This window comes from Pseudopipra pipra, chromosome 5 (genome assembly GCF_036250125.1).
Source record: "Pseudopipra pipra isolate bDixPip1 chromosome 5, bDixPip1.hap1, whole genome shotgun sequence".
NCBI classification, from domain to species: Eukaryota; Metazoa; Chordata; class Aves; order Passeriformes; family Pipridae; genus Pseudopipra; species Pseudopipra pipra.
The window spans coordinates 60,186,361-60,204,689 of NC_087553.1; the positions used below are offsets into that span (position 1 = coordinate 60,186,361).

The following is an 18,329-nucleotide window of genomic DNA, read 5'->3' on the forward strand; positions in this document are numbered from 1 at the left end:
AAAAGACAACAGTCTGCTTTGATTTCCACCTTCTGGAGATTCCTTTTGTGGAAAGTATACATAAAATAATATTTCCAGGATAAAAACTCAGGGTGCAGGGACCACATTTGTGATTAAAACATTTTTGGTGTAGTCACCTGGCTGTCCAGAATAGTCTTTGTTTACTGGTCTGTGAGACTTTAAGAGTCTTATTTTCATCTTTCCACCTTGTTTTTCATAAACCTGGCTGCAACAGCTTTTAAAAGAACCTTTTATGATTTCTTTAAGACATTATGTTGCCTTCATTACCCTAGTGTCTTAGCATTTCATTGTCTGCACCCACTGCTTCACAGTGTACATGTGAGTGCCAATATCCCCGTCTAATGGAAGAAAAACTCAAGGACAAATTGACAAAAGCTGTTGGTACAAGGGCTTAGGAGCCTAGCCCATAAAAAGGACTGGTTGAATCCTGTCTTTCTCCTTGTTCTGTCCTGTGTTTCCCTTTTCTCAGGTGGCTTGGGCTGCTAAGATCAAGGCTGTCTGCTCAAATCACTCTTAGCAAGATGCCTGCACATCCCATCTGCCAATATGATCTGAGTGTTTAGAACTCCTTCAGGAAGATTCTTGCATCCAGCCAGTTTGCTGAAGCCCAGCAGATGATGTCTGTGAGAACTGGTGACAGCCAAGCCTTGTGTATATGTGCATTCATCTGTGTGAAGGTCTACTCCAAAGAGTAAAGTGTAGCCAGAGTTTCTCCTGAGTAGCATGCTTGAAGGGTGTTTCACACCCCTAACTGAAACCATCTTGTACCTGCCAAAACAATGGTAGGGCCTTTTTAAAGCTGTATCATAAGACCTCTGAAAACTCAGATTGTTAGAGCCTGTTTAGCAGAACAACAGATTGGTTGTGCATGTATATTGGGTAGCTGCATATGGTAGGCATCTCAGACAGTGGAGGCCATGAGGTAGTACCACTCCATGGAATAGTACTTCTTAGTGTTATTTTTCTGACTTTTCCGGCAGTAAACATTTTAAACAATCATGGAATATTTCACTTGTAAATTTCCAAACACATACATTATTGGGTACTTAAGGCTTAATTCAATTCCCAGTAAAGACAAAAAATTCCACTTTCTTTATTGCACTTGTTCCAGCCCTCAAAGCGAATGTTGTCTGTTGAAAGTAGAATAGATACTAAGTTGGTCCCATAAAACCACAGATTGTTTCAACTTTCCTTGAGTTTCTGAATGAATAGATGATCAGATCCCGTGATGCTGCTCTCAGCGTTGCTGGTGATGTGAAAGAGGCGCTTGTCCAGCCGGCTGTATAGCTGCGCTGTTCTTTTGTTGCCTATAGTACACATGCTCAGCTCCTTTTTACTCTCTTTTTATTTTAATGCTCTGAACAGGGCTGCACAAAGCCGAACTGGCTTTTAAAACACAACTTCGTTTTGCAGCTATACGTCTGTGCCCAGTTTTCTTTTGTCCTGCCTGTTGAACAAGGAGGTTGTGTGGTATCTGACACCAGGCTTTTTCCAGTGATTTATTAACTGTGTCAGAATAGCTGTTGTGAATGCTGGGAAGCTCTCGCATATTGTGACAGTTGATATTGATTATGACAGTTTGTAGACTCTAGTGCGTTGTCCAACAGTGGATCGTATTTTGTCTTCTTACTATACATACCATGGACTATAGATCATAGTGTTTGCTTTAAAAAAAGACCCATTGTCCAGAATTCTTGCTGGTATGAGAGAACTTCTGTGGTGTATTGTGCAACAAATAGCAAAATAGTTCAGGCACCCTATGGGACAGACAGGCAAATGTCAATTGCTTACTAAAAAAAAAAATTAAATAGTTTGTTCTGCTTCTGGCCTTTGGGGGAATGAGCTGTGCAATTGACAGAGGTGGGCAAACTAGTCTGAGGATGTCATTTATGAAAATACTGGTGTCCTGTGTTGTCTGTTGGCCAGAAATCCACATAGCATGCAGGAGGAGGTTGCAATGAGGATTGTGGCTACGGATCATTTTTAGAGGTTGCTTTGGGTCTTGATGGAGGCTGAGACTACACATTTCTAAAATGAGTCTGAAGAAGAGAAGATAAAGATTTCTGCAAACTTGGGAGAAAGTGAAAGCTGGTGCGTGAGCTTCTGTGAGGGGAACATAGAATCATAAAATTGTTTACTTTGGAAAAGACTGTTAAGATCATCAAGTCCAATCGTTATCCCAGCACTGCCAAGTCCACCACTAAATCATGTCCCTAAGGGCCATGTCTGCACATCTTTTAAATATGAAGGTGACTCTACTACTTCCCTGGGCAGCCTGTTCCAATGCCGGACCACCCTTATGGTGAAGAAATTTTTACTAATGCCCAGTTTAAGCCTCCCCTGGCTCAGCCTGAGGCCATTTCCTCGTCTTCTCACTTGTTACCTGGGAGAAGTCAGATGGATCACCCCAAACAATGACCTCTCCTGACTGGCTTTAACCAGGCAGTAGTTAAAGTAGCACACAAGAGAAAAGATTTTTCTATTTGCCTCAAAGCTGCTTCATTGTGGAAAAAAGTCAGTTGTAAAAGCTGAGCTTTTACAGACAACCTGATCAGGAGGAGGGAGTCAAAAGCTGTTTGGTTAATGTAATTTACAATATTGCTACTGTAATTCTGGAGGAAAAATCTTCCAACAATACATTTCTTTTTAAAACAAAACATCTCTTGAGGTGAAGTGGTGACAGTGAATACGAAAGAAACCATTCTTATTTTTCTGTTCTGTTTCTGCATGATGATAATGGGTCATAAACTCACACTTCAAAATAAGAAACCTTAGCAAAATGACCTTTAGCAGTCTATGCTATTACATTTTTGATCTCATAATGGCTTTAGATTGATTCAAATGCAGTTCCTGCTGCAACTTTACATTGATGTGATTAAAAATCCGTTTCTGCATGAATCTTGTAGTTGAATTGAAATAAATGTAATAGGAGCTTACTTGTGTAATGATTATTTCAGGGATACTTCGGGATAAGACTATGGCACTGAGCTGGGACCTAGGGGAACTAGATTCGGTTCTTAACCCCACTGTGGGACTGATACTGGCCACTCAAACCAATTTATCTCTCTCATGAGATGAACTCATCCTCATTTCTGATTGTTTATTTACACAGTGAGGTCTTCCAGAAGGAACAATTCCTATGAGAAGCCAGTCTAGATCTCTCCTGGGATTTCTAGACGCTGCTCTAATACTAACCAATTTTCTGTAATGCGATCTGTATTTTAATGAGTCCTTAATGTTAGTAAGGAGACAGATTTAAACTAAGTGGTTTGATTTCAGTGATGATGCAACTTCCCATTCCATGCTCGCATTGAACTTAATTCAAGTTAATTCTAGCACTCGCTGTGTCACAATTATGTTCTGTAATGATAGAATGCTCTAGACTTTATACATTACAGCACTACTGTAAGCCTCAGGGTGTACTAAGATTTTACAGCAGCATCTCTCAGTCCAGTGTATGTATTAGTGCTATATTTATATAATTAGGGGTTTTATTGCAGAACAGCCACAGCAATATCAGAAATGCTTTAAAGCAATGGAAGAGTTTTTAAATGCCTGCTTTTCACTGCAGGCATATTTTATTTAATTTTTTTTTCCTGATATTCATAAAATATTTTGAAGAAACTAGGTGTGAAGAATGAAGAAGTTCTGGTGTTCAAATGTGACGACTTGTTTCCTTAGATGACTTGTATCTGAAGCTCTGATCACAATTCTCTGTCTGTGCATAGTTCTGGCTCCTTAAGCCTGAGACCACACCTGGAGAAGATAATTTTGGTATTGTGCTGTAAAAAGTGACAGTTTCCCAGCACCAGTTGTAGAGTAGCAGTCACTATCATGAAAGGCCCCTTCCTCTTGGCTTCCCCTTGGCCACATGGGGCTCTCAGACTGTTTCCTCACTAGTCCTTGCTACTTGTTTGCCTGGGATCTTCTCCAAATGTTCTGGCCTCTTCAAGATGTCTTGGATCCTTTGAGTTGCAATCCTTAAGAGGTTTAATTTTGTTTTCCTGAGTAAAGACATTGGTAATCACTGCAGAAGGCAAATACATTTCCCTCTCCCATCCTAGTTCCCTGAACTGCCTTGCAGGTCTGTTTTATTTTCAGGAGATCGTGGGAGCCTCCTTGTCCATAGGTTTAAGCCTGCTCTCTGACATCACTGTTATCTTTTTCTCTTCCCTTCAGATGGTGTCCACAGTGTCACAGCGGTCTGCACTCTGCGTGTCACCATCATCACAGATGACATGCTCACCAACAGCATCACGGTGCGGCTGGAGAACATGTCCCAGGAGAGGTTCCTTTCTCCACTCCTGTCCCTGTTTGTGGAGGGGGTGGCAACTGTGCTCTCCACTGCCAAGGACGGCATCTTTGTTTTCAATATCCAAAATGACACGGACGTCAGCTCCAATATCCTAAATGTGACTTTCTCAGCCTTGCTCCCTGGTGGCATTCGAAACAAGTTCTTCCCCTCTGAGGACCTGCAGGAGCAGATCTACCTCAACAGGACCCTGCTGACCATGATTTCCACGCAGAGGGTGCTGCCCTTCGACGACAACATCTGCCTGCGCGAGCCCTGTGAGAATTACATGAAGTGTGTCTCTGTCCTGAAGTTTGACAGCTCAGCCCCGTTCATCAGCTCCAACACTGTCCTGTTCCGCCCCATCCACCCCATCAACGGGCTGCGGTGCCGATGCCCCCCGGGCTTCACAGGGGACTACTGTGAGACGGAAATTGACCTCTGCTACTCCAACCCTTGCGGGAGCAATGGGCTTTGTCGAAGCCGAGAAGGGGGCTACACTTGTGAATGCTATGAGGACTACACTGGTATGTATTTATCTTATCTTTGACCCATGATTTATATGTTAGACCATCATCCAGGCCAGCTCTGTGTCAAGCTGAAATTGCTGACATTCTTAGTCAAAGGGAGAAAAACTCCTGGCATTGCCTTCTAGTCAGGAGAAGGCTTGTGAGTGTCACGCATCACTTAGGGTACGTCCCATATCTCTGTGTGTGCATGGTGGTAGGAACTGTGCCTTGCTCCAGGTCACGCAGAGGGACTGCCAGCTGCTGAAGTGATTTGCACTTTTTGAATTTCTGCTCAAAATGTGTTATGAAAATTTATTTCTTCTGTCTGGAAGGAAAAAGATGGGACACATCCCCTGGCTCCTGGTCTTACATGCCTTCAAGGCCCCTCTGCAGTCCCCACATACCAGGATATAGTTGGGGTGCACAGCCTCTGTAGGAGGTCCTCAACCCTTGGTCATCAGCCAGCATAGAGCATTAGGATTGATCTTGTTCCCAAAAAGCTGCAATAACACACACTTAGGGAAATACTGCAAGTCAGGTCTGGTTTGTAAATGTCCAGATAAAACTCCAGAAGGACGGAGGTGCTTCCAGGCCTGTCTCCAGCAGCCTGCTGAGGAATGTACTTTGCCTCATCGTGGACTTGACAGCTAATAAAGATCAAAGTGCTGCTTCTCAGATACTCCTGAGAAATTACGAAAGAATATTAGCTGCATGTTTTCTGCTGCTTCAGTAAAGTCAGTGGGGTTATTTATGTAAATTACACGTGCATTTAAGCATTCTGCACTGACGTGCTGCTGGCTGTAATTTACGCTGACAGCTCAGCAATGTCTACTGTGACCCCTGCAAACAAGGGGTGAAGCAGAGGGGGGCTGGTTCCCAACACTGCATCTCACTGCTGAAGTTATAAAAAATTGAAACCATAAATTATTTAAGTCTCAATGGAAAAAAAAAATCTAGATGATGTGGATCCAGCCCTCCAGGTGGAAGGGTTTTCCTTCACTTTCTGTGGCTTTTTTCTCAGGACTGTAATCAAAATTGTGACTGTGGGAGAAGAGACATGGCGGAATGGGAACTGGGCTTTCCCCAGGAAGGGGGACAGGAGATACTCCCTGAAATATGTGCAGAGCTTAGGGCAGCAGGACCTTCCTAAGAAGATGCAGACAAATTTTTTGTCCAGTGGGAGAAACTCTGAGTAGAGCTGTGAGATGGTTGGGATATTTGGTGTTTGTTGAGGAGTAATTTTCCTGCCAGGCTGCTCATGAATGACTTCCACAGTCCAATACGTTATAAAGTCCATTATCCATTAATATACAATACATACAATATCGGGCATCACAAAATAGATTTTATGATCAGTTGATTTCATTAAAAATGTTTACATAATATTATGCTGTAAATAGGAATGCTTAGAAGTAGGAAGTTTCATTAAACAAAGATATGCATATAAATGGAGTTAATTCATCCATGTCCGAGGTTTTGGAATGACATGCATTCCACCACATTTTGAAAGTCTCTTGCTAGAAATCTTCAGAAAAAAGGCTAAATATACTTTCAAAATGAAAGAGAATAAGCTTGTATTAATAATTGATGAACATGTTTAATACTTAATGCTGTAGTCAGAACAGACACAGTATATATTTATAAGAGAAGCACCATAATATTCATATACAAAGAAAGATTTGATCTGCAACTGTGTTTTCAGTGCATAGTTGTTGAGTTAAAAATTAACTATCCTGCTGCCAGGATATTAAAAGTGATCAGAAGTTAAGGAGCGAGTTTATACCTTTCCTGTCTTTAGGTTTCAGAGTTAACTGCACTTCAGTGAAACACCTTCTTCTTTGGAAGGACAGTTTTATCACATTCATGTTGGGAAGGGAAAAACACAGCCGGCTATGATCAAGAGGGCTCTGGAACCTTTTCCCATAAATTGATACAAACATTATTGAATATTTCTGTTTTATTGCTGAATGAATACAGTAGAAATTTCGTATCTGCTCTATGATTGGTTTATGTTACATTAGTGCCTTTAGGTTCCATGTTGCATGACAATGTTTTGCCTGTCAAACCTGACACATTTACTCACGTACAGTGGCCATTTTGGTTGATTTTCATCCACTTTACAGAACAAGACTGAAAATGTTATCAACAAGTAGTCAACTACTAGAAATATTTTATGAAGATGTATTATTGAATTTTGTCCCAATCTCTTTTAAGAATTATTATTTTGCCTATGATTTTAATCCTTTCTTTAAATATGTTCATATCCATTTTCAAGTCCAGTTTATTAATGATAATACTGTGTTTTCAGCTTGTTTGTAAATATATTGTTTACAGCAATCCAGATTTTATGTCTATTTGATATGTAAATAGCACAGGTTGGCTTCAATAGCAGCAATGTATATTGGTTCATGAAATGCAGTGATCATTAGTTGGAATGAGCAGAAAGTTACTAAGTCTGAAGGTTGGAACCTTCTGGTATTACTGAAATGTTATCATGGTACTAACTCAGTGCAGTAACATCTCAGTATAAAGTACTTACGAATCTTTGAATTAATTGTAAAACATGAAATATGAATGGTAATAATGAAAGACATGCGTCCTTCTCTGGGAGCTCTCAGGTTTCCATTTCCCAATTAAGAGCCTACGTAGAAAAATAATTATAAGAAAATACTAAGATCTGTCATCTATCTGGGGAGATAGGCTGTAATTCAATGAGGAATCACTACACAATCATAACCCTGTACTGAATCTATCTGACTGGTGACCTGCTAAAAATATAGCATTTATTTCCTCTAGAAGATAATTTTGTCCTGTCTTAATAGAGTGGAATTTCCCCCCATTTTTCCACCCTGCTTTGAAGCACTCCATTTGTTTTGATGTAATTGTTAGTCATTTATACATGATGAAAGTTTCTCTGTCTTCAGGAGTCTTCTGTTACGGGCACAGAGGTAAACTGAGCTTCTACAAGGTATTTCTGAAACCTGATTACTGGCTAGGTTAGGGTGATTTGGAATTAACTTCACTTCCTGTGATGTAAGGAGGTGAGTGAAGAAGTACATATATTTTTAATCGTATTTTTTCAGACTAGCAACCCCTTGAACTTCTTTTCTTTATATAAAAAAAAGTGTAGAGAAATAAATATTGTACACACAGTCGTGCCATTGGTGGCAGAGAGCTGTGTGCATAGCTAAAGGGTTAAAGGATGTCATTTAAGTTAACCAAACAAATATAATGAACTGTGTAAAGCCTATGTATTTTTTCTAGCTTTATTTCATGTACCTTTGAGTGCTGCAGAAGCAGCTGAGGTGAGCTATAGGTGAAGGCTTGGACAGAGGTGGAATTGTCTGTACTGCCCAGAGGGCAACCCCATGAAGAGTAAATGCATCATGTCATCCACACCAGTTTTGGAGGCATGGATGCCACAGCAGTTCCTGAATGAAGTGTACTTCCAGCCCCATCCTGATGCCTATGTGACCACTGTGGCCATAAGTCACCACCTTCTTGGGTATGAATTCCCACAATTCCTGCCCTGACCTGGGTGCCTCCTTCCATTGCTTGGTCCTCCTGCATCACTATGCCCTCAGTCCTTCTGCTCAGCAGGCACCAAGACTACTCTCCTCTATGGACATGCTCCCAAAGAGTAAAATTTAACTGACACAGAATAAAAGCACTCTAATGCAAAAAAAAAAAAAACAAACAAAAAAAAGCCAACAACCCCTGAAATAAGGAAGAGATTTAATGTTCCCACAGTTCTCCTCTGTTCTCATATCACATTGTCTCTGCCTCCTTTGCTACATAACCCCTAGCAAGGAGTAGTTTGTAGGGGGAAAAAGATCATCGGAGAATTTCCCATATCCTCTGCACCTCTCCTTGGATTTCACTTCAGAGAGGGGAGAAATCTTAAGTGGTTGTAAATCTTCTAGTAATCAAATACAGCAATTAGAGATCTTTTATGTGTTATACTTTTTTTCCTCCTAATTTGTATCTGTGATACCATATTGACATGAGGAATCATGACATCTAATGTGGCTTCTGTGAATTCTGACTTTGTGTCATGAGAAGGTAATTATAGCTGGTTTCATAGCATCGTGCCAGAAGTTCCTATTAATATTGCTTAGTAAATGCTCAGTGTTTGGCTCTTGCAAACATACAGCATAGCAGTACATGTGAAGATATGCTTCTGTGTTATCTTTACTTATATCCATTCTTCAGATAGTGATTTCCCAGCTCGGTCTGATACCAGATTCTCATTTTTCAGGCCAGAGAGATTTATTTGGGGGAATTTCAGCTTTCAAGTAGAGAAGTCTGGCAGCCAGGGTAGTCATAATGAGTATTTTATCTTGGGCAAGAAAGTCTGAAATTCCACTCTCAGTTGCACTTCTGCAACTCCTCTGAAGCAGTGGGATCACAGGTGTGTAACAGCCAAATCCTGTACAGCAGATCTAAATTTGATTCCTACAGGTACCTTACTGTATCTTTAACTCCTTGTTTAGCTTATGAAAGGCCACGGTTTTGTGACAGCAAGGCTGAACAAAAGTTATCCTTACAGGGCTGTGGGGCTTTGCCAGCACTTTCAAGCTGCTGTGACCAAGTTTGTCTTTAATACAAAACACCAAATAAGGAGTTTTGTCGTTCACAAACATTCCCATGAATGTAAGGACGTTGTCCATGGCATGTGACAGCTTCATGGGTCATGAGTGATATCTCATTCAAATGTTAAGGCAACACAGTGAAGGTTCTGAAATGTTTTGTATCACTGCTGCCTTAACAGTGTCCTTTAGTCTAGGTCTTCAAAGTTATGCTACTGGATTCCAGATGCTTTTATATAATAAAGAGATGAAACCTAGGCAAGGTCTAATTCTCTAAAAAAATGTATATTTGGTTTCAAGGGTTTAAATATAGTTACAGTTATTAGGGTGCTGGGTGATTTGCAGTATTTCCAGAATTTAAACTCTTAACATTTTTTAATGAAGCTTTTCTGCTGATTTTGGGTGCAGAAGAAGTAGAAGAGTGCTGACTATCAATCTTTTATTAACTTTTGTTGTTTCTCAGTGGCTCAGAGGAGAATACCTGGTTGCCTTACCTTGCAGTTTCTGTATGGCATTACTGAGAGAAAGCTTGTGGAGGGTGGTTGCATCCCAGTGAAGGTCTGTACAGCATTGGAGGTATCATTAGTGTTATTTAATATCTTCACCAATGACATAGACAAGGGGATCGAGTGCACCCTTCACACGTTTGCAGATGACACTAAGCTGAGTGGTGTGGTTGACACACCTGAAGGACAGGATGCCATCAGAGGGACCTGGACAAACTTGAGAAATGGGCCGGTGGGAATCTTATGAGGTTTAATAAGACCAAGTCCAAGGTGCTGCACCTGGGTCAGGACAACCCCTGGTATCAATACAGGCTGGGGGATGGACAGATCAAGAGCAGCCTCGCCAAGAAGACTTGGGGGTGCTGGTGGATGAGAGGCTGGACATGACCCAGTAATGTGCACCTGCAGCCCAAAAAGCCAGACTGGGCTGCATCAAAAGAAGGGTGACCAGCAGTGTGAGGAAGAGGATTCTGCCCCTCTGCTCTGCTCTGGTGAGACCCCACCTGGAGCACTGCATCCAGCTCTGAGGTTCCAAGCCAGGAAGGACATCAACCTGTTGGAGCAAGTCCAGAGGAAGGTCACCAAAACAATTACAGGGATGGAGCACCTATCATACGAGGAAAGGCTGAGAGAATTTGCGTTGTTCATCCTGGAGAAGAGAAGGCTTCAGAGTGGCCAAATTGCAGCCTTCCAGTACCTGAAGGGAGCCTACAAGAAAGGTAGAGAGAGACTGTTTAAGAGGACATATAGAGATAGGACAAGGGGAAATGGTTTCAAAATGAAAGAAGGTAGGTTTAGATTAGATGTTAGGAAGACATTCTTTATTGTGAGTGTGATGAGACACTGAAATTGATTGCCTGGAAAAGCTGTGGATGCCCCATCCCTGGAAATGTTTAAGGCCAGATTGGATGGGGCTTTGAGCAACCAGGTCTAGTGAAAAGTGTCTCTGTCCACGGCAGGAGGGTTGAAACTAGATGACCTTTAAGGTCCCTTCCAACCCAGGCCATTATAAGAGTTTCTCTTTTTATGAACTTTACCAGTCAGCTATGTACTGTGAGATGTTGTGTCTCATAAATCTTACTCTCTGTGCTTTGAAGTTTCCACACCAAAGAGCAATGATCCCCAGATGTCATCTCATGAGCTGACTTCATGTCTATACATATAGGGAACCCATACAACCTTTTCATTGCAATTAGCCATGGATAATAAGTCTTCCATTGGCTATTGGGCAGTGCGTGCTGCATTTAAAGAGCACAGCAGTCAACTGTGGTATATACTTTCCTTTCTCTCCTTTTAGAACCACGTCCATTTTTTGTCTTGAGTTCCTGAAAATAGGTATTATTTTTGGATATTTAGATTAAGAGGTATTACCTGGCAAAATTCTTGCTTTTGAGTCCATATATATGTTGTCAGAGAATGGTGATGTCTGATCATTGCAAGCTGTACCTGTACAAAACACTTCAAATCTAAGGACTGCTGTGGACTCTGTAGAAGTTGCTAACAGGTTTGAGTCACCACTTTGAGCAAGGGGGTGCTGTCCCCTTCACCAGAGAGATGGGAAGCTGAGGCACAGCATCTTCATCTCTTCCAGGTCACATAGAAGCAGTTGGTGGCAAGTCTAGAGCGGCTGAGGAAGGGCCATTCCTGGGCTGCCCATGGCTGGAAACATGGGGGAGATCCCTGTGAAAGACATGTCTTTCCTGACATGGATTCTCAGCAGAAGTCTGCATGCCCACTCAGCTGCTGTGTTTAACTCTCAGATTTACTGTGCATATTAAAACAGGTCCTTGCTTACTTTTAAGGCAAGGCTTGCTGTTAATGCTTGCAGGGATGGGGCCAGCACAGCACAGCCTTATGGCTGGACCCAAATGTTGCTGGGCTGGACCAGTACAACTGCATGACTGCTTGCTCCAGAAGATAACTGAAACAATAAAAACAGTAAAAAATTTCAGACAAATGCTGAAGTCTATTATTGTCATGTTTCTGTTGATTATATTCCCATCCATGTCTGTCACCAAGTCACAGGAGATGAATGTTGCAAATCTGTAGTTTATATCAGATTCACAGGACTCACTTAAAGAGGTCTGCCATTGCAATAGCTGGATTTTTATCTGAAGGATATGTCCTTCAATTAATCTTCAACCTACGCTCACTTGTCAGGATGCAAAAAGCCTTTCCTAATTGGATTACTGGGGTATATTTGTTGACAGTTTAGTTCTCAAATGGAGTACATGGCCTACAGTCTTCACAGCAATCTGCTATGCTTTTTCTTAAACCCAGGCAAAGAGTTTCATAACATTACCTTCATCCTGATGTGCATAAATTAGGTACTGTTTAAAGTTCTGCAGTTTTCCCATCACATACAAACCCTCCCTTGCCCCTCACCCCAAGATGCTGCATGTGGGATGATCTTTGATTCAGCTGATCTTATGCAAGTGCTGGGGATTCAAATGCCTCTTCTGGAGCCTCGTGTCTTATCCTCCTTGCCCACAGAAATATTTGCACTGATCAAAGTCCTTTACTGTCATGTGGAAACCTAGCTACAGACTTAATGTTGTGTTTGTTCTTTTTAATTTGTTTCAGAATTATTTGACAAGAGTCATGTTCTTCCCAGGTACTCCTGCAGTGGAGGCATGATGGGTGCTTTGTAGAAGCAAGCAGCAGATCACACACCCATGTAATCAGTTAGCCCTGGCTTCAGAAGCTACCTTAGTAATTAGTCTCCAATATACTTATGAATTCAGCTCTTCCAAACAGTTCAGGATCTAGGAAATCCTCCTTACTGATTACAGTTTATCTTCTTTTGCTTCTCCATAAGACAGCTGTGAGGCTGGCTGCTGCATCTCTGCATTTAGCCACTCCCCTCATTTGTTACCTGAAGAGTTTATCACTGATGATTTTACACTTTCTGTCCCCGATGTTGATAATTTGAAAATCAAAATCAAAATTAAAATTAAAAAAAATGAAAAGTAGCATGTAGCTGAAATTCAGTATCCAGATAACTTGGGCAGTAACCTGATTCAGGATGGTTCCATGCTTACAGTTATATTTTTACACCTACTTGCTACTAATACCCTTGGTGTCTGTGAGATCACGTTACAGTATGGAGAGGAGGCAGGTTCTTGGTTTTGGGCTGTACCACATGAAGTCAAGGCTTGCAGACATGAGAAGTCTTATGAATATGAGTTTATCAGTTAGTGGTGTTCCATGGGAGAGAGAGATGTAGTGAGCTCCTCAGGTTTCCTTTTGGCATCCTGGTATACAGCGGACTGAGCTAAATTTAGGATTCCCTTTGTTCTAGCATATGTGAGATTTCTTTTATTATCTTTAACCTGTTGTACATATATTTCTTTTTGAATGATACTACTCTGTCAGTTGTAAGCAGATTTTTGTATCTTGACTTGTTCTCCTGGTTTTATATTGGTGGGATTTCTGTTACCACACCTGAATGGGAATCACAATTCTCCCAGGCCTTTTGAAAATCTTTGTTATAACACATTTGCTTATCATCACTGGTATAACTAAAAAAAACGTGGAAAGTGAAGTGTAATTAAACAAAGTGGAGGTATTTGATATTGTAATTTTATAGGTACATGTAAAACCCTCCTCACTGACATAGCTAGATTCCCACAATGTGAACATTGCAGAACATTGGTCTGAGAGAAACTACATGCATGGAGGTTTGTTTTAATTAAAATATTTTAAATAGCAGGTTATTAAACAACAGCAAATTTCTCTGTGACCATAGTTTACAACTGTGTTTTATTAATTTAGCCAAGTTGAGCCTTGTGTAACAAAAGATTTGGGGTTTTTTTCCTCGTCATTTAATGTCAAAAAGGTTAGCTGGATTAAACTTTAAGCTGCACAAGTGCATTCTCATAATCCAAACATACACTTGCTAAATGTCAAAACAACCCATATATTAGACTATGCTTTAAGTGGTATTGTTTTTTCTCACTGAAAACAAATCAGATAAGGAAAAAGGAGAAGAGACAGGGGGATAAAAACCCAACAACTTGCCTTTAAGTTATTTGTGCAGAAGATAAAATCATAATGAGATAGTATTTTTTCCAGGATGCCTCATATTCTGGAAAGCCCCTCACAGTGTTCACAGCAGATCAGAGCAGAAGATCAAAAACAAAGAAATTCCAGGACATCTGGAATTAAATATTTTAGATCTTACAAAACAAAAAAGAAATTTAACTTCCAAGAACCGATGTAATGAGGCTCATTTTCTCCTGGCTGTAAATAAAAAACTGGGAAACAAAACTGGAAAGGAGTAAGACTGAATTATGAAAAACATATTTGGTTTATATATATATTTATAATTCCCAAGTTAAACATTTTTATTTTCATCAGTGGATAAACAAAGGAAAGCATCAGGAAGGATGGTTGGGTGCAGAGATGAGGGTATCAGGATGATATCCTATTAGGGAGGAAAAAAGCATAAAGTAGTTTCTTGTGTCTCTGTTCTTTGTGTTAGGATGATTGAAAGTTTCGACAGTTGAGCACCAGACTGAGGCACTTGGCCTTGAACATCAAGATAATTACAGTTCTGCAATACAGTTGTGCAGAGCATGGTGGGAACCACAACTTCATTGTTGTTGCAAATGCTCTTTTGTTTAGAGCATCATGGTTCAGTGCCTGCATCACAGCCCTGCTCTTCCTGGGGCAGGTTTTGTTCTGTGACCAGCACTGTACGGTGCCCCTGAATCGCAGCGTCCTGAGCAGTCACCAGTCTCAATTTTCAGTTTCTAAAAATCAAGATGAAGATACTTTACTTCAGTCTGTCTCCCAAATTCCCCTCGTGAAGCATATGAGACCTTTTATACAGCATTTTCATATAGTATAATTAAAAAACATATTTTAATTAGACAGTCTGGCCACTCAGCTTCAAAGGGTCAGCACACTGATGTGCATATTGTAAGAAACATGAAGATGAGTGTCTTATATTAATAAATAAACACATTCTAGGTGATACAATAAAGTATAATAACTCTAACAAGATGGTAATCATTTAAAGTTACTTTAAAATTGAACAGTATTTTATAAAAGGGCTGAATTTTAATCTACTTAATTATCGTAAGCAGAATTAAGTATGAGATGTGGAAGCTGGCTGGATTAATTTTTGTTTAGTCCATTTAAAAATACTTTTTAAGAAAGTAACTTTTGAACTTCCATCTATTCTGTAGATTTGAAAAATACATCAATTTTGATATTTTCTGTGCTAGTTGTGTGTGACATTACAATTCCTTTTTCAGGACTCATTAACAAAAAGTCAGTTTCCCTGATTAAGTTGCTTTTTGTTTTCAGTTTGTGTTCCCGACCTGTGTATGAAATATTTTTGAGGCTACCAAAACATAAAATTGTGAAATTATCTTTTTAACCCTAATCCTTTTAATTTTACAAGCAAAGGGCGTTTTTGGGGGTTTTTTTCAAAATTTTCCTTCAATGTATAACAATGGAAATTTGATAAGCCTCCGATAATTTTGCAAGTACTGCCTACTCCATCATGCTAACCCTCTGAACTACAATCCACAGTAAAGACAGTTACACAGTGCTTTCAAGTATACCTTTCTTTTAAGCTAATATTTCTCATATAAAATGAAAATACAGAGCTCTGAACTCCTAGCTTCCCAACAGGTAATTACAATAGTAGATTTACTTTAAGCATGGTTTTCTGTTGCATTATTAATATTTTATGGCTTCTCTTCAGTTATTCTCACTAATTGGCCATTACGCTTCTTTCCACCAGAGCTTCTGGGACCACCTAGGATGTTAAGGGGCATGGTTTGATTTGAGGTCTGCCTGATTCTAAATGCCATCATTTTTACCATAGTGTTGGATTACACAGAAAATGGGAGAGTGAGATTTTCCTGTGAAAACTTCTGATTTGTGGAAAACACAAAATACAGGCTCTCACCAGCCTTCCTGTAATGGAGATGTGCAGAGTTAGCTGCTTGAGCAGTCAGTCCTAGCAGGCTGCTGGGGACAAGGGCAGATGGCTTCTTCTGTGTTTTGTCTCTTCTTGTGACCTGAAACACCATGTCTGTAACAGCTACATGGAGAAAATTAAGTGGAATCTTACTGAAATAAGGGCTGAACTCTCCTAAAGAAAGCAGCAATGTTCACTCTTGAAAGGGAGACGCTGATCTCCTTTTCTGCTTATTCTTCAGCCTTTATCTTTCTTCCTTTTTCTGAGGGCAGTTATTTGCAGATGTGTTCCCTTTTTCAACTGCTTTGAGATATTAACTTGCTCAAAAATAAGTGCTAGAGCTTTCCTCTTCCCTACCAGTTTGGAAACTGAGAGTTGCAACCCTTTTGTGTTTTCTGTGGAAAGCAGCTTAGGGAAACCAGGCTGAATGTGAGTAGGAAGCCTGATGGTGCCTGAAAGCACGTCTGGTTTTCCAGCTCCTGAGTTCTGTTGGTAAAAGATGTTATTGCAGACACAGCCCTGCCACAGCCACCACACCTTGCTTGCTTTCCTCATTCACATAAATCATTTAATATGTTTTGAAAAGCCCAGCGTGAGGCCAAAATAGCCTGTGGAACAACAGCCTTGGGGAGTTAACGGTGCCACTGGTGGCATTTGGTACCCAGTAAAAATTGCAATTCAGTGTATGAAATAGTCTTTTTTGTCATCTGAGCAGAGGCACACTGAGTCTGAGTCCCCTTTTTCTATCTCACTGCTGCCCATGGAAGGAGGTGAGAACTAAGCATGGCAGCTGGTTCCCATGCTGAAGTGCCTGCAGGTGTTTTGGAATGCAAATACAAACCGGCCTGCAAAGGCTGTCCTGAAGGGAACATGTCCTGCCAGCCACAGTGGCTGCTCCAGCCTTCTGTTTCCTCCGTGTGTCCCTCCTCGATTAACACTCCTGGAGAGGAATCAAGGAGCATAGAGAGCAGAGAAAGCAAAATACAATATCTAGTAAAGGTAGAGGGTGATTGTGTCTCTTAAAAATGAAAGGAGGGAGGGATATTCCTCTGAAAATGAATGCAACTGTGTTATGCAGAGGTGTGCTTTGTTCTTACACCTCCAGCTTTCTCATTGGTTTTAAGATGGGATTATTAGGAAGAGATTTATTCCAAGTAAGACATAATGCAAATTGCAGACACAATGGCATAATCTAGTTTGATTTTTATCTTTGACATCAACAATAATGTTATCCCTCTGATAAATACATCCAGAGATAATGCTTAGGCTTTTTTTGAAGGGCACTGCTTCATCACTATATCTTACCACAAATCAGTGCAATTTGCATTATGATAAATTGTCTTACAATTTATCCAGAGAGCTCAATATAAACTGGAAATTTTGGTGCATTTCTTTTTTCTCTTGTGTAGATTTGTACTGTATTTAGTCCTGGGTGAGAGGCAGAACCTAAAAAGGTCTCTAAAGCTTTACCTTACAGATCAAACGCCAAAGGAGATAACGCCTTGCAAGGGCCCTGAACATTACAACAAATGGTTCAATAATTTAGAGAGCTTAGAGACAGTTGTCAAGTCAGCCAAGAGTAAAGATTAAGACATTACAAAATTACCTGTTGGACCCCATAGGGAAAAATTCGTTGCTAAGTAGCTGTGGCAGGCTGAAAGCATGGATGCTAAAGGTTCTTTCCAACTGAAACAATTCTGTGATTCTGGTTTTTTTCTCATCCTCCACCATATCTAAAGAATTCCAAAAAAGTGCTTTTCTTTAGCATTTCCTCAGAAGCCTAGGGGTAATTAGGTCTGGTGTGGGGAGCAAGAAACGAGGCACATTGTGTGCACCTCTACCTGCTGGCCTAAGGCAGGAGACCAGTGCTCAGATTTCATGCAGAGATGGCCCTTCATGAGTTTGCCATTGAGCGTGCACCCCAGTTCTGCAAAACAACCAGATGGGGCTATTTTTGGAGGTATTGGCACAAATCATGGGCTGTAAAATCATGAGTTACCTCTTTTCTTTCCCAAATCATAAAGCAGACTTCAAAATAGAGTGTTTCTTAAATGGAGAATATTTTATTGTGATGTTATCTCTTTTCTTTTTCAAATCAAAATGTGAGCTTCAGAATGGAGTGTTTTCTTAAAATGAGAATTTTTTTTGTGGCTTCTGGCTCCTTACTCCTCAGGGTGCTATAAGGAAAAAAAATCACAATATTTCTGATAAATCTTGGTAGTACTTAATGGTGCTCACACCATTCCTGACCTCATTGATGGAAGGTGAAAGGTGAGTTATCTGGTGCAGATGGAGTGGAAACTTAATGACTGAGAATTTTTAATCCTTAAGAAATATACAAGAAAGAGAAAACAGGTATTTGAGACTTAGTTGTGGCTTTTGTTTATGATCTGTTCCTGCTGGAAACTACATAGGAGTATGAGGTCCAGTGACAATGCATATATCGTCTTGAGAACATGCTCATAATTTCTGGAATCC

General features: G+C 40.4%; 1 protein-coding gene across 5 annotated transcripts in view; it reads left to right on the forward strand.

Moving 5' to 3' along the window:
• The window catches only part of CELSR1 (cadherin EGF LAG seven-pass G-type receptor 1), a 169,736-nt gene that overhangs the window by 63,929 nt on the left and 87,478 nt on the right, over positions 1 to 18,329 (forward strand). For all 5 annotated transcript variants that reach the window (XM_064656258.1, XM_064656261.1, XM_064656260.1 and 2 more), the window contains exon 2: positions 4,201 to 4,839. In XM_064656258.1, the coding sequence (XP_064512328.1) occupies positions 4,201 to 4,839 (639 nt within the window). The remainder of the gene's footprint in view (positions 1 to 4,200; positions 4,840 to 18,329) is intronic.